The sequence below is a fragment of the Lactuca serriola genome, chromosome 9 (genome assembly GCF_051521515.1).
Source record: "Lactuca serriola cultivar US96UC23 chromosome 9, Lser_US96UC23_V15, whole genome shotgun sequence".
In the NCBI taxonomy this organism is placed as follows: Eukaryota; Viridiplantae; Streptophyta; class Magnoliopsida; order Asterales; family Asteraceae; genus Lactuca; species Lactuca serriola.
In genome coordinates, this window is record NC_136416.1 from 66,875,017 (window position 1) to 66,889,899 (window position 14,883).

Genomic DNA, 14,883 nt, shown 5'->3' on the forward strand with positions numbered 1-14,883 from the left:
TTTTGATAACTTGGTATCCTTAATTTTTACAGAGGAAGGGCCAGAAACAGAGGCAGTTACAACATCTGATGCTGACATTACTTCTTCTGATCACTAAAATTGGTGATGAATATATGGAGTGGGAGAATATTTACAGCATGGATAAAAGACATAATCAAATTATAAACGATCATATACAGGTATGTTTATTTAATTTATATTAATTCTCGTCACGTGTGAATCCAAGATTTATGTTATCAATAACTATCCGTTTTAGGGATAATATTATTAATGTAGCATGAAACAACCATTTTAAAAATAATAAGAATTCAAAGGAAACAAATGTTTGAACAATGAAAAACCACAATGTGAAAAAAACAAAATGAGAAAATTAAAAGAAGCAATCGTTAATGTAAATGCAAAATGGAATACCAATTCAATTCCCCACCAAAAGATAAATCAATCATTTTTCTCCAACTTTACCTTCAACAAATGTTTTCCTGGACCATCTGGAGATATTTTTGGAGTTTTTGTTGACGATAAGTGATCATTAGACCCCAAATCAAAAACTTCTTTCAAATTTCTCTTTAAGATTGGTGTTGTCATTAAAGTCTTCATCGGGCTTGTTGTTTCGTTTTTGTCAAGAGTGGAAGGAGTAATGTTATCATCCGTTCCAGAAATTGCATCCTAATAAAAATTAATCATATAATATAATAATTGTAAAATAGGAATAGTTTATCAGGGAATATGTGAAAATGTTAATGTGTAATTAACCTTTGCATTTTTGATATCTTGAGATTGCAAATCGGCTGAACCAAAATCTAACGATTGTTCGTTAGAAGGCTGTATGTTACATAAAAGTGTCAATAAAATAATGTACTAAAAAGTAAAACAATATATAAAAAACAATAAAAAATTAGTAATTTAATAACCTGTGAATCGTTCAATTTTTTTTGAAGTTGTTCTATTATACTCGCATCCTCACTGATTCTAGCAATACCATACTGGTTGTTTTTTTTTGGACACATTGAAATTTGTAACAGAAACTTTAAAGGCCAATTTCAAACCTTTCAATGCATTTATCTCATCCGGATAGAAATCAAGACTGTCTCCACGCTGCAATTAATAATAATAAAAAAAATTGTTTAAAGTGATTGTATATAAGAATATTATTTTGAGTATGATTAAAAAAAGGCATGTAACCTCGATAGTTTTGTTAACCAACTCTTTTGCTGATTGCTTCAACAGATATTTTCCATCTCTCTCAAACATAGTTAGGGTTAGAGTTCCAGTATTATCTTGCACACGTATAGGAATCATGAACCTAACAAAAAATAAATTCAAAATGTGTCATAAATTTATCTTAGACATGGATTATTACATAGTTAATTATTAAAGAATTGTAAAGTAATTATAAAAGAATTGTAAAGTAACAACCTTGGAACAACGGAAGTGATATCTTTTGTACAATCTCCATTATGACATACATAAGATGTGGCTTCTTGATCATCACTTCCATCAGATGGAACTGCTTTCCCAAAACAGTTGGTACATGCTTTATAATACCATGTTTTATTCTGTAAAATTCCCTTTATAGTGCCCACTATAACGAAACTACATTTCTACAAATGAAAGGCGTGTACTTTAAACATACATACATAACACAAACATAAAAAAACACAAACTTACAATAAAGATGGTTAAAAACAACAATTTAGATTGAAAGAAACAATAAGACATTAAATACCTCAACAGGTTCCCAAACCTCAAAGATAGCATTCAGTTTATTTTTTATCATGAAATCATCATATTCAGAAAGTTGTTTGGATGGAATAACTGAAAATGTATTTGTAGATGAATCTGGACCATCATCTCCATCCAAACTGTTATGTACACAAAAAAAACATATTAGTCACGTAAAGTATAAATGTACAATAAACACAATTATGCATAAATTACCTTTTGTTGAAACGAATAATTTCATCTATGTGAGAGTTAATGAACAACTTTGAAGAGGTAAAGTATGTGTTTACACTTGGACGATCTATAAATAAAATATATAAAGATTAATTTGATCGTGACAAAATAAATATTAATAACATTAATAAAATAATCAATATACCTCTGAAAACATTAATCTGACCAAATTGAAGAATAACAACGATATGACGATTATGTGGATTGTTATGTATATACTCTTGCATCTTGTATGCATAATCGCCCCACAAATAGACATGAAGTTGCAAGCCTCTAAAAAGTAAATTATTTATAAAAAATGATATATTAACATAATATAATTTAAAATTTTTAAAAAAATGTAAAAATATAAAAAAAGCAACTTTGCATCTTGGATGTTGATGTTGAGCTTGTGTTTTGATTTATCTGGATCATGTCGTTGTATCTCAGCAACTGCGACAACTAAACCCATAACATCTATAAAAATAAAAAAGGAAAATGAAATTGATTATAGGATTTGGAAAGCATTTTATTATATTTAAAGATATAATGATATATGTACTAACCAACAGATTTATCTGTAGGATGGGCGAATGATAAAATGTTTTCATAATCAACAAATGAAAACCCACACTCATGTCCAGAAAAATCGATACACTCTGTAACAACAGTTTGTTGGACGAATGTGAGTTTCTGATCTTGAGGAGTTAACCTAAAAGCATCTATCTTCAGTGCTGCAAAGTCTGGACCTTTGATGTAAAATGCCATGCCTTCCTTTAATATATTTTTGAATCGATATATGTTTCTTTTTGAAACTGTCGCTTGGATTTTGTTTCCCTAAAAATATTTAATACAACAATAAAAACTTTAGAAGGAATTTAAAAATAACGAAATATGTGTAAGAAATATATCAAATTAAGTTTTGGAAGGTACTTTTTCATCCAATAAGATCATTTCAATTGACCAAATTTCAGTTTTTTTGTAGAAACACATTTGATGCCAAAGGTTTATGACACGAAGCTTGAAGGTCAAGTCATCCCTGGTTACATCCAAATCAGGTATGAAGGTAAGATTTGCTGCTGCCATTAAACTGCAAAAAATAAAACTGTTAGAGAAAAAAAGTTTTATTATAAAACTGTTAGAAAAGAATAATATGATGATAGAATATGATAATAACAAAATAACACAATAAATAATATTACATTGTTATTCGAACATGAAGTATGATGTAGACATGGTACACATGCATGAAAATAAATTGGACAATAGATATGGGGTTCACAGAAAATTCAAACAGGGATAGTTGGTAAGGATATCAATCAATGAAAAGAATCGGATTGAAGAAGAAGTTTGGATTAAAAGTTTTGATTGATTCTCTGTTTAGCAATACAGCTTGTTTGCTTACATTTAAGAATCGGATTGAAGAAGTAGAAGAATAAGGATATCAATCAATGAAAAGAACAATTATTATGATGCAGATATTTGGGACTATCCTTCTTGGCGGATTACTTAAAAGTTTTGATTGATTCTCTGTTTAGCAATACAAGTTGTTTGCTTACATGTAAGAATCGGATTGAAGAAGAAGTAGAAGAAGAAGGATTTCAAATTAAAAAATCAAAAGAATGAACACTAATAATTGATGATGATATGCTAACCTGATGATTTTGGTTTTTTGTGACAGAAACTTCTGTGAATGAAAGTGCAGTTCTGTCGAATTCTATGGGATTATATTTACCGATAGTTGATGTATATAATTTAGCCTATATATCAGGAATCAGTATCAAATATTTTGAATTGATTCAAATTGATTCAAATTCCGGTAATTAAGGATGTTTAAGATATTTAGGATATATATTTTAGGATATAAATCACATAAAATAACGAACTCTGCATTTATAATTTTTGCATATTCTGTTCCTATTTTTATGCATATAAACTCCAACGATTTTTTTTCTTAATTATGTTGATTTATGCTGATGCTGATAATTATGCTGATGTGTAGGGTTTTGAATGTGAACAAAATCTGTTGGGATTATATGGGCGGGAAATGAAGATGTAGAATTCTGGAGTAATGACACGTGGCAATATGTTGTGCTAATAGTTGGACAAGTGGCATTTAGTATAGTGTTTTATTAGGTAGAGAGATTCGAGCATATTACAAAATTAATCTAACTTGTTGATTTTGTCATCTATAATGTATTTCTTGGAATACGATGTCCTTTGGTTTTTTATTGCCTCTCGTATAAAATGAAATAATAGGAGGTTGTATAAATACGTTTCTAAGTCCTTATCACTTAACTTTTATATTTAGAAGTGTTTTGATAAATTAGCTTATGGGCGTGTTTGGCAAAAGTAGTTGTTAGCTAGCTGGAAGCGGGTAGCGGTAACTGGTAGTGGGTAGTTGATAGTATGTAGCAGATAGCTGGTAGCGGGAAGCTGTAGCTTTTATTTGTTACATGAATGTTTGACAAAAGTAGCTGGAAGCTTTTGAAATATATAAAATTACATAAAATGACAACTGATTAAAAATAAATAAATATATAAATATATTTTTAAGGGTAATTATGGAAATTGATTTCAAAAGCTCAGGAGCGTTTTGTTAAACGCTACATGAAGTAGCTTTTAAAACCGGAGCGTTTTGTTAAAACTAAAAGCTAAACGCTCGTACTGCCAAACAATTTTTTTTAAAATTAGAGCATTTTATCAAAAACCAAAAGCTAGAAGCTCCCAAACGTTTCCAAAAGCTCCGTGCCAAACACGCCCTATAGCTTATTAGCTTATTGTTTATTAGTTTATTAGTTTATTAGTGGTGAGAAAAAACAGTTTTTGCAAAGTGTTTTGATTAGAAATAAGAAATAAGCTATAAGCAAGGGGAAAATGCTTATTAAAATTAACTTATTTAGTTTATCCCCACCGCCAATAAACTGATTTTTAATGTTTTTTTTATCCAAACACTTAAACTTAGCTTATAACGGTAAGAATAAACAATAAACTAATAAGCTATAAGTTCCTTCTATTTTACTTATCCAAACACCCTTTTATATACACTTTATACATATTATACATATATTAATCAAACCACTAATAATTAATGGGAAAAATATTAATCTAGCCTTTTTGTTAATTACCTATCAAAAAATAGTAAAAAAAACACCACTTAATCAAAAATAGCCCACAAAACCGTAGTCAATTTATGGTTGACTACGGTCAAGGCCGTTGACTACTATTTTAGGCCGAAAATTATTGTTTTGTGCAAATGGGCTACTGTTTCAAGGGTCCGTTTACTTTTTCGTGGCCCATTAGCCCAAAGTATATAATGAAATTTTTTTCAGATTAGGTCAATTTGCCTATTGTTTTCTTTGGTGTGACTACTTTTTTCTCTCAATTGAGCACCCGAAAAACAATCAGGTTTTTCTATTTTTCATCAAAATTTTACCGTCTTTGTGATTAGGAGTATGTTTTATATATGTGGTTAAATTTTTTTTGAAAAAAAAATCGAAAAAAAATATAAAACCGTAGGTTTTTGGACAAAACAGTAGTTTTTTGGACAAAACAGTAGTTTTTTGGACAAAACAGTAGATAAAACCTCCAAAATAGTAGATTAAAAAAAACCGTAGTTTTTTGGATAAAACAGTAGATAAAACCGCCAAAATAGTAGATTAAAAAAAACATAGCTTTTTCCCAAAAACTGTAGACTACGGTTTGGGAAACCATAGGTTTTATAATACATACGGTTTTGTATGGCAAAAATGATTTTTTTTATAGAAAACGCGAAACAATAGACGAAATGTCGAAACAGTAGGCGAATCTCGAAACCTACGGTTTCGTGGGTTATTTTTGGCCATTTACTAATTTTTGGCTAAAAATTACTAATTACCCCTTAATTTGGCTAGATTAGTAATTACCCCATAATTAATTCCCTTTAAGTCAATTTGTTACATGTCACCTGTGTATAGGTATGCAGCTGAACTAAATTACACAATTTTATTGCCATACTCAACACAACACTCACAAGTCATAATTGGTTGTCCAAACCCAATCTCCTCCACCTTGGATACATCACCCAGTTGAATATAATATATACTGATTATATTTATTTTAAAGTTAGCTAATTGTAATGATTCATTTCGTTTTTAACTAAAACTTTGTATTTTTACTTATTTTTTATTTGTTAGGAGAAAATATATAACAAAAATCTAATCAGGATATTAAATTTTAGAATTTATATCTGATTATAATAATAAAAATAGTTTTGTATTTAAAAGATACTGTTATAATATAATGAACGTTTAAATATAAAAGAAATTTATTATAATAAATAAATAAATAAATAAATAAAAATACGCTTTATCCAATCACTTGCTGCATTTAACGCATAAATTTTTTATGATAAAATTATTAAAATTGAAAAAAAAAAGGGAGAAAGAAACAAGAAATGTTGTTTTCTAGAGGAAAACGAAGGCAGAAGTTGATACAGTTGCACCTCCTCTGCATTCAGGTTCACTCGTTCATCCTGGTTATCATCACTTCTCTCTCTCTCTCTCTCTCTCTCTCTCTCTCTCTCTCCACCATTGAATGAGCTTGGTACCGAAGGTAATGTCGAAGACGACTTCGTTTTCGTTTTTATGTTATCCTTCATGTAACAATTTGTATCGTTTGATGTAGTTTTGTGATTGATTACTCCATTTGTGATCTATCTTTTTTGAGATTTTAGTTACAATGCATCTGCTGAGATTTTTGATATTGTGACGAGGCTTGTGTTTTGCAATTTGCATCAATTGAACAGTTAACACAAGGAATCAGGGATGGTGGTTCTATTATGAAATCGGTTGTGTTATAGTGTTCTTTCTAATACATTGTTCATTACCGATAGATTAGTTAAATTAAGTGATTCGTGCTGTTATTGACTGAACGTTATTACATGTATGTTATCGGCGATTTGTTGAATGTCTATGGTTTGACCTGCGATTAGGATTGTACATGATCGATTCAGATTGGAGAATGAATCATTGGCATAACATTTGAATTGGATGTACTTTATAACTAAACTCAATTATAAATTCAAAGTTGTGGAACAAACGTTAAACTAAGCTGATACGATCTTGCGCATTTGTGTTGCGAAACAAATTGGGGATGATTAACATCATGAACATACATTTAGATAAGCTGATAGGTTATTATGTATTTGCGTTGGAGCAACAGATTGGGGCTCGCACAGTTCCAATCTCTGTTCCAGATCTTGGGATTTGAGTGACCTGATTGTATTGTAGCATCGCAACCCCTTTTTTTTTGTAAATTTAATGATTACTTTGATGGTTGTTATACATTTTCTCTTTTTATTATAATCTTCTCTTTTCTTCTGTTCAGAAACTTTAAGCAAGTAATTACCAGTAATCGTGAAGACCTGTTCAACAATCATGTACTTTATGCTCAAGAGGAAGCATATCATGGTTTCTGTAAAACAATGTTCTGAGAGTAAATGACACAATTTCATACAAGTTGAATCAAGCTACACAAATGATGTCTACAACTGCAATTGGACTAAGGGCAACAAATAGCCTCTTGGGTTCATCCTATTTTTACTCAGATACAACTGAAAAATTCTCCTGCAATGGTGATATTAGCTTCACATTTGTCACTACAAAGAACACAATCACTGCAAAGAAACAATCCAACTACAGCCATAGTCTTACATCCAAACGAGATACAGATTCCCATTCCATAAGAGCTTTAAAACAACATGTAGCTACTTCTTCTGATCCTTCAATCTCTACAGACCAATGGGTTCAAAGATTTCACCACTTGGAAGACAAAAGCTCTGAACAAGAACTTCCTGTTGAAGCTTTACTACTTTTACAATCTTTCCTGGAAAAGCAGTGGAAACTTCCAACCGAGAAGAATACAAATACAACTACAGATACTCCCACAGAAAAAAACAGCAAAAAAATACACATCATTAGCTCACAGATATCTGCACGAAAGCGTAGAATAGAAGCAAGGAAGAAAACACCAAATAGTTGCTCTGAAATTGGTTCAGAGCTCCTTCAAAATCAGTTTAAAGGTCATGTTAAAGGGGTAAGAAGTGAAGGACTTCTCACTCAATCAGAGGTGATCATTCTATCAAAGAAAATCAAAATCGGTTTACGCTTGGAAGAGCAGAAATCAAGGTAACTAAAATTTGCATATAATAGCAACATACTTTTATTTGAACTTTATCTGTTACATATTTTTTTTATCAATATCATCAAAAAAACGTTAATGTAAAATTACTGATATTGAGCTTATTTTTCAGACTGAAGGAAAAATTGGGATATGAACCTTCAGAAGGGCAACTTGCAAGTTCCATGAGGATTTCAAGAATGGACTTAAGAAAAAAACAAATTGAAAGCACTTTGGCAAGAGAGAAGCTTGCAATGAGCAATGTTCGTTTAGTGATGTCTATTGCAAAAAGATATGATAACATGGGAGCTCAAATGGCTGATCTTATTCAGGTGCCTTAAGAAATTATTACTTTTTAAATATAATAAATTGCCATTACTTATAGCTGAAGAATTCTCTTTTTTTTTTAACCATTAACTAACTTGTTGTCATGTAGGGAGGTCTAATTGGACTACTTCAAGGGATAAAAAAGTATGATTCATCAAGAGGTTTCAAGATTTCTACCTACGTTTATTGGTGGATACGACAGGTGAATTATGGAAGATTTTTATTTATTTTTAAATTCACCATCAAGGAGGGTATTTACGTCCTTTTTTTATGACAGGGTGTTTCAAGAGCTCTGATTGAGAATTCTAAAATCCTAAGATTACCTACTCATTTGCATGAAAGACAAAGTGCAATCCGGAATGCCAAAGCCAAACTAGAGGAACAAGGAATAACTCCATCAATTGATGTAAGTTAACATAACAAGTTATTTATTTCTTTTTATTTTTATTTTTTTCTTATGCTTGCTTGCTTTCTTTCTTTACCACAGAGAATTACAGAAAGTCTGAACATATCCAGAAAAAAAGTTATAAACGCAACTCAGGTACTAAAGATTTTTGCTAACTTGGTATTTCCATATTTATTTTTCTTTTTCTTTTTTCCAGGTTCTTAATACAAATATAAATATTATTACTTGATGTAGGCAATCACTAAAGTATTCTCACTTGATAATCCTGGACAAACACTGGATAGTGTAAGTAGTCAAGTATTAGCTACTTATTTTATATTAAAATTCTCTCAACTGCCAAGTCACCTTCTTTATTCTTAACCTTTTTTTTTTTTTTTTTTTTTTTTTTTTTTTTTTTTTTTTGTAACTCCTGCAGGACATTGCAGATAATTGCATGGAAAACGACCCATGGCATGGAGTAGATGAAGCAGCTCTCAAGGTATTTACTTCAACATAAAAATGTAATATTCAAATTAGATACTTTTTATCACACACAAAAAGGTGGAACAAGATATAAGACAGAGACTCAAACATTGAAAATAGCCCTAAAAAGTCTGTTGATTTTGCAGTATGAAGTAAACAAGCTCATAAACATGACTCTAGGGGAACGCGAGAGAGATATCATTCGTCTTTACTATGGTCTTGACAATGAATGCCTTTATTGGGAGGATATTGGTAAAAGGTATAAACTTATAGCACTCTCATTAAATTTCTATTTTAGGAAATGTACTTTTAAAGTCAAGTTTAAGAGCCTATGTTATAAGTTTATAATCAATTCACCTGATTACCAAAAGTTAAATTTTATTTTAAACAACTGATCTCTTCTTTGATTATAAACTTCTATTTAATATGAATTTTCAGAATAGGGTTATCGAGGGAACGTGTTAGGCAAATTGGACTTGTTGCATTAGAGAAACTAAAACATGGTGCAAGAAAGAATGGACTTGAGGAAATGTTGGTGAAACATTAATTTTCGGTATGTTTTTTTGTACTAGTAAAGTTTGTGTATTCAATTCCCTAGTTAAACATAGTAAAGTATATATACTACACTAAGAGTTGAGTACACTATATAGAATAATCTTCATACACATAATGCAACAAAAAGTTGCATGTATCATTTTGTTCCAAGAGAATATATATATTATTGCGAGTTTGTTTCGATGTACATCTTATGTTTGTTACAATGAATGTGGTTTCTAGGGCTATTTTAGGGTGATGAGGAAACATTTTTGGGTGGGACAAAAAATTACAACTTTTATCCTATTGACATCATCAGTTCAATGCATGTCAAACACAATACAACTTGTTTTTGTGATGATTCATCTTGGATAACCAAATGTACTTAAATTAACACTAATGGCAATAAATATGAGGCGAAGGCTATCAAGATGTTCCAAGAATATGTGAACAAAGATAACATGTTATGATGGATAACAACTTAAATAAAAGCGTCGAAGTATTTTGCAAAAGGAAAATGATTATTAATCTCGTTCACGTTCAACCATTTATATAGGAATAACTAAATTTTGCAGGTATTGCAAATTTCTGAAAATTAAAATATAAACAATTTTATTGAAATTAACTAGTAATCTAATCGGGAGCTGATTCGTACATAATATTTTTTTTACATAAACAACAATTTGTGTCTTAAAATGTTGAATTGTATAATTCTATAAAACATAAATTGTTATGTATAATTTTTTTTTTTTGTATATGAATCACTTCCCAAATCAAATCAAATCAGGTGAATTTTGGAAAGAAAGTAAATCACATGATTTTACAATCAAACATAATATTTTAAAACAAAAAATGAACAGAAATTGGGTGAAAGTCAAACTTGAACTCCATCAAGCTCCAGTAGTGCACTTCTAACTTGAATAACTTGATAAAAACTCGCAATGCTAAATACAACCATGTAATACGCATGCCAAAGACTAAGAAACAACTGGTTTATGAAATATGCCAACAAAAAAAGTGATTTATTTATTTTTTTTAGCAAAAGAACACAACATCTCGTGGTTTCATACTTTTTTCTTATCAAGTCTGCTATTAATCGGGTTTCATTTTCAGAAAAACGTTTTAGATATGGGTGTCCTAAATGCAAGGCATACTCATGATTATTCATTTCACATATCGCTTTTAAGAACCAACGATTTCTACCGAATAATACTTGACTTTCAGTTCAAATGGACAATTTTTTTTTCTACCAATATTTTTTGTAGATATTTTTTATTTTTGTAAACCGCACCACGATCTTACTAATAGATAACTTTTATAATAACGTAACCAAGTCCTTGCCTCGTTTTTTGAGCACAGTCTATTAATTGTTGACAATAAGTGAATGCATGAAAATGGTGTTTTTTTTATTATTGTTTATCAGAAACTAATAAAGTTATTGATTAATAAATGTATTAATAAACCTAAAGCCTCTTGTCTGCGGACGAATATATATTTCTTTTACAAACTGTCTGTTTTTTAGAAGACAAAAAGACATGATCCAATGTTTTCCAAATTTTGCAAACGTCATCCGAAATAGAAACTCTTGCACGAACATTTATAACGACGACTTTTGTTTGTGTTGGTGGCAGCTTCCCATCCAAATGCAATGTTCCTTTCGGTGTTGATTCAAAACACTCATGCATTTTATTTGTTTGTTTTATTAATTACATAAATAAGTAAGTCATCTCTTTTCTAAAAAAACCTAAGTTTTTTATTTAAGTTTCATATTTTAATTGATATTTTAATTTTGAAGTGTTTTTTGTATATTTATAATTTATAGGAGTATAGGAGTATTTGTTTTAGCAACATGCAAACTTTAAAAACAATCAATTTTTTCTAATAGAGTAAGCCCTTCCCACATGTAAAAATGTATTGCAGCCTCAACCATAGATATCAACCTGCACTTTGATGTTAGGCCTTGATGGAAAGTTTTCCGAAACCGAACTAAATGGAATTGTTAATTTCAAAAAATGCTTTCTAAAAGAAAGAATATCCATTTTCCACAAACCAACAATTCTCTTCTCAAAGTAATTATAGGGATATCCTTTTCTAGTTTGACTTCTTGCAATGAAAGAACCATCCCTTTCTATATTTATAATTTATATTTGTTTTAGCAACATACAAACTTTAAAACCAAACATTTTTTTTTATAGACTGCAGAAGTTTGGTCTATATTTTTTCTATAACAATGGTCTGGGGACTACATATACTTTTATTTTTTGTAAAAAGAAACATCTAAATTTTTATCATTATCTTTTAATATTTTAGAATTCATATTTCTTTTTATTTATTATCTTTGCCACAATATGCGATACATATTTGGACATAAACAAATAAACTATATTCAATGAATCTTTATGTTGAGAAAACATTTGCAAATTTAATATTTAAAGACCTATGCTATAAGTTATTAATCAAATAGTTTATTACTAAAAATAATATATATTTTAGATAATCAAAATTTTTATTTGATTATAAACCTATAATGTAACTTATTAAATGTTAAGTTTTTAAAAGTATTTTCCTAAAATAAAAATGACTAAAGTTGCGGGCGTGTCAGGCACGGAGCGTTTGGAAGCGTTTGATGGATTCTAGCTTCTAGCGTTTGACAAATATTTATACTATCTTTGATTTGGAACAATTTGGTTGTATTTTTTGGTGTTTGAAATACAAATATTTTATTATCATTGTTGGGACGTTACAGTTTCATACACCATTCGTTGTCGATAAAGTGTGGTGAAAAAAGAAAGTTAATACTAAAGATTTTGTTATTGCCAAAAACAATTGCACAAAACTTTATTCATTATGATAATGTTGTCACATTCATGGCAAGTCTAGACACTTAAGTGTTAGATATAACATGACTAAGGAGCTAATCATTAATGATGTGATATCGGTTGAATTTATAAGAACACCACAAGTGTTAGATATAACATGACTAAGGAGCTAATCATTAATGGTGTGATATTGGTTGAATTTATAAGAACACCACAAAATTCGACAGACTATTTGGCTAAAGGTTTAATTGAGGACTCTGCATAAGTCCATGATCCTGATGTGGTTTAAAGTGCTATGTATCTTTAGCCACCAAATTCTCTCTATATGTCTTGGAACTTCTTGGAAATTGAATTGAATATGAAAAGCTCACACTTAAAGAACGAAACTTACTTTGAAGCATCTCAAGTACGATGTGTTCAAGCCTACAGTGGGTAAGGATGACATTATCTTCTTTAATAATAGTTTTGATAAAATGTATTGTAGTTGGTAATTAATGATGAAGTTATATTTTTAACAATAATGATAATACATATTTAGCACCTAAGGATAAGTTAGCATCTTATTAAATGGATTTTTCTAACATTAACAATGGATATAAAAAGTAATTATAATGAATTATAAACATGGAAATTAATTATAATGAATTATAAAAAACCACATTGCTGAAATAGTGACAAAAAAAAATCGGACTGAGAATGCAATTATGTAACAAACACAAGAACCATTTTCGTAATTTACTCTGAAAAAGGTAAAAGTTTGATTGATAGTTGAAAAGTAAAATGTTAAAAATGACATAGAAACAAATAAGTATTTATGGAATGAAAAAGAAAAGGAGAACAATTTAACAACTAAAATATTTGAAATCAAGTTTATATTAACAAATAATTGGCTATAAATTTTGTCTAATTTTGATAAAAAATGGAAAGTAGGTAAAACCAAGAAGGATCTTTGAGACCAATATTTCAATCTAAGACCAAAAATGCAAAAAGGTGTAAACTATAGGGACCAAAACTGTAATTACTCTAAATCATATCTTTGATTCAAGCAAGCTATAAAACAACCTTTTAAAGATCCTAAATGAGCTTATTCAAGCAAAAATCAAACCATTCGAGTTCCAACTCGAACATAATTATAAAAAGCAATAAACTTGAAATAAAAACTGGTACCATTTGTCCAAAAAGTTATTCATACGATTCCAGAAAATACAAATCAATTCAATGCAATTCTAAGAACACAGAAGCTAAAAGGTAAAGTTATTTTGATTTATTCCCTTGTTTTTTCTTTATAACTTCATGAACATACATAATACCTTTCCCTTTGTAAACCTCCGATGGCTTACAGCTGCGAACGGCGGCAGCAAACTGGTGCACCCTTTGTTTGTCAATTCCGGTGCAACAAACGATATTTGGTTTGAAACAAAATACACGAACAGCAAGAGGCACTGATAATTCAACTTCGTGGCTGTACCCCAGCTTCAGAAACAATAAACGACCTTCTGATTCCGCTCTAGCTTTGAATCCAACTCCCACGATCTTCAAAAACCGAAAGAATTGAGCTTCCATTTTAGCAATCACTGTTTATAAAGATTAAACCATAACTCCAACTATCTTTAGAAACTCGATTGGTTGCATTAACAACTCAATTTGACTATTAGGTTAAACAACAATTCCAGAATTGATGATATTATCGATTATAAACCGAATCATTTTCTCGATTAGAACCCTAATAGGGAGAAGATAGATACCTTAAGGTCGCTGGAGAGAGCTAATGTCGTCGTCGATGTTAGAAGAGAAGCAGTCACCTGAGGAAAACAATCAACGATCGTGATGTGGTGTGGTCACTGTGGGTTCCAAGTGAAAGAAAACCGAAACCCTTCAATCATCTTTTACCAAAATTTAGTTTTGCCCCTTGTAGTTTTAAGTTTTGATAGTGTGGTTGTTACTTTTTGGTTAAATGTTAATTTTTTGTTTACATGTTTATTGTTAAAATTTTCATTTATTATTAGCAGTAAGGAACTGGCTTCCAATATGGGATGTCAAATGTTCAATCCATTTTTATTTTATTGAAACATAGATATAACATGTTTAGTAAAGTGAATAATACATATTCTTCTAACACCAAATATATCATAACTAGCAACTTATTTTAGGTTAATAACTACCAAACTACATAAAAATTTCAAACTGTAATAATATAAGAGTTTAAGGATAAAAGATCATTACACATTTCTTTCAAAATAA

The 14,883-nt window shown here is 29.9% G+C and overlaps 2 protein-coding genes and 1 pseudogene across 5 annotated transcripts; 1 reads left to right on the forward strand and 2 right to left on the reverse strand.

Annotated features, from left to right (window-relative positions):
• Positions 1 to 717: 717 nt before the first annotated feature.
• Positions 718 to 3,184, reverse strand: LOC145075783 (replication protein A 70 kDa DNA-binding subunit B-like). Its single transcript, XM_079021899.1, has 12 exons — positions 3,138 to 3,184; positions 2,869 to 3,025; positions 2,502 to 2,772; positions 2,319 to 2,412; positions 2,102 to 2,229; positions 1,939 to 2,023; positions 1,727 to 1,862; positions 1,417 to 1,601; positions 1,183 to 1,303; positions 1,027 to 1,095; positions 912 to 983; positions 718 to 822 (listed from the first exon to the last, which is right to left on the reverse strand). The coding sequence occupies exons 1-12, from the start codon at positions 3,182 to 3,184 to the stop codon at positions 718 to 720; spliced, it is 1,470 nt and encodes a 489-aa protein (XP_078878025.1).
• A 3,180-nt stretch (positions 3,185 to 6,364) lies between these two features.
• LOC145072994 (RNA polymerase sigma factor sigA-like) lies at positions 6,365 to 10,031 on the forward strand. Of its 3 annotated transcripts, none has more exons than XM_079019527.1 (10): positions 6,365 to 6,433; positions 7,303 to 8,102; positions 8,228 to 8,426; positions 8,531 to 8,623; positions 8,699 to 8,827; positions 8,909 to 8,962; positions 9,062 to 9,112; positions 9,243 to 9,305; positions 9,436 to 9,548; positions 9,728 to 10,031. In XM_079019527.1, the coding sequence occupies exons 2-10, from the start codon at positions 7,453 to 7,455 to the stop codon at positions 9,834 to 9,836; spliced, it is 1,461 nt and encodes a 486-aa protein (XP_078875653.1). In that variant the 5' UTR covers positions 6,365 to 6,433; positions 7,303 to 7,452; the 3' UTR covers positions 9,837 to 10,031. The 3 variants fall into 3 exon arrangements, with proteins under 3 accessions (XP_078875653.1, XP_078875651.1, XP_078875652.1); XM_079019525.1 differs by having other exon boundaries at positions 6,379 to 6,528; XM_079019526.1 differs by having other exon boundaries at positions 6,429 to 6,451.
• A 3,741-nt stretch (positions 10,032 to 13,772) lies between these two features.
• Positions 13,773 to 14,545, reverse strand: LOC145073613 (large ribosomal subunit protein uL6m pseudogene; annotated as a pseudogene). Its single transcript, XR_013691458.1, has 2 exons — positions 14,388 to 14,545; positions 13,773 to 14,216 (listed from the first exon to the last, which is right to left on the reverse strand). The product of XR_013691458.1 is annotated as a large ribosomal subunit protein uL6m pseudogene (transcript).
• Positions 14,546 to 14,883: the final 338 nt, after the last annotated feature.

Bases quoted from the DNA above. Each gene is read 5' to 3' on its own strand.
- LOC145075783 (XM_079021899.1), bottom strand. From the start codon at position 3,184: ATGCATGTGTACCATGTCTACATCATACTTCATGTTCGAATAACAAT. The intron at 2,230-2,318 runs GTTGCTTTTTTT...TTTACTTTTTAG, and splicing joins ATCAACATCCAAGATGCAAA to AGGCTTGCAACTTCATGTCT. The intron at 1,863-1,938 runs GTAATTTATGCA...TGTACATAACAG, and splicing joins ATTATTCGTTTCAACAAAAG to TTTGGATGGAGATGATGGTC.
- LOC145072994 (XM_079019527.1), top strand. From the start codon at position 7,453: ATGATGTCTACAACTGCAATTGGACTAAGGGCAACAAATAGCCTCTTG. The intron at 8,103-8,227 runs GTAACTAAAATT...CTTATTTTTCAG, and splicing joins TTGGAAGAGCAGAAATCAAG to ACTGAAGGAAAAATTGGGAT. The intron at 9,113-9,242 runs GTAAGTAGTCAA...TAACTCCTGCAG, and splicing joins CTGGACAAACACTGGATAGT to GACATTGCAGATAATTGCAT.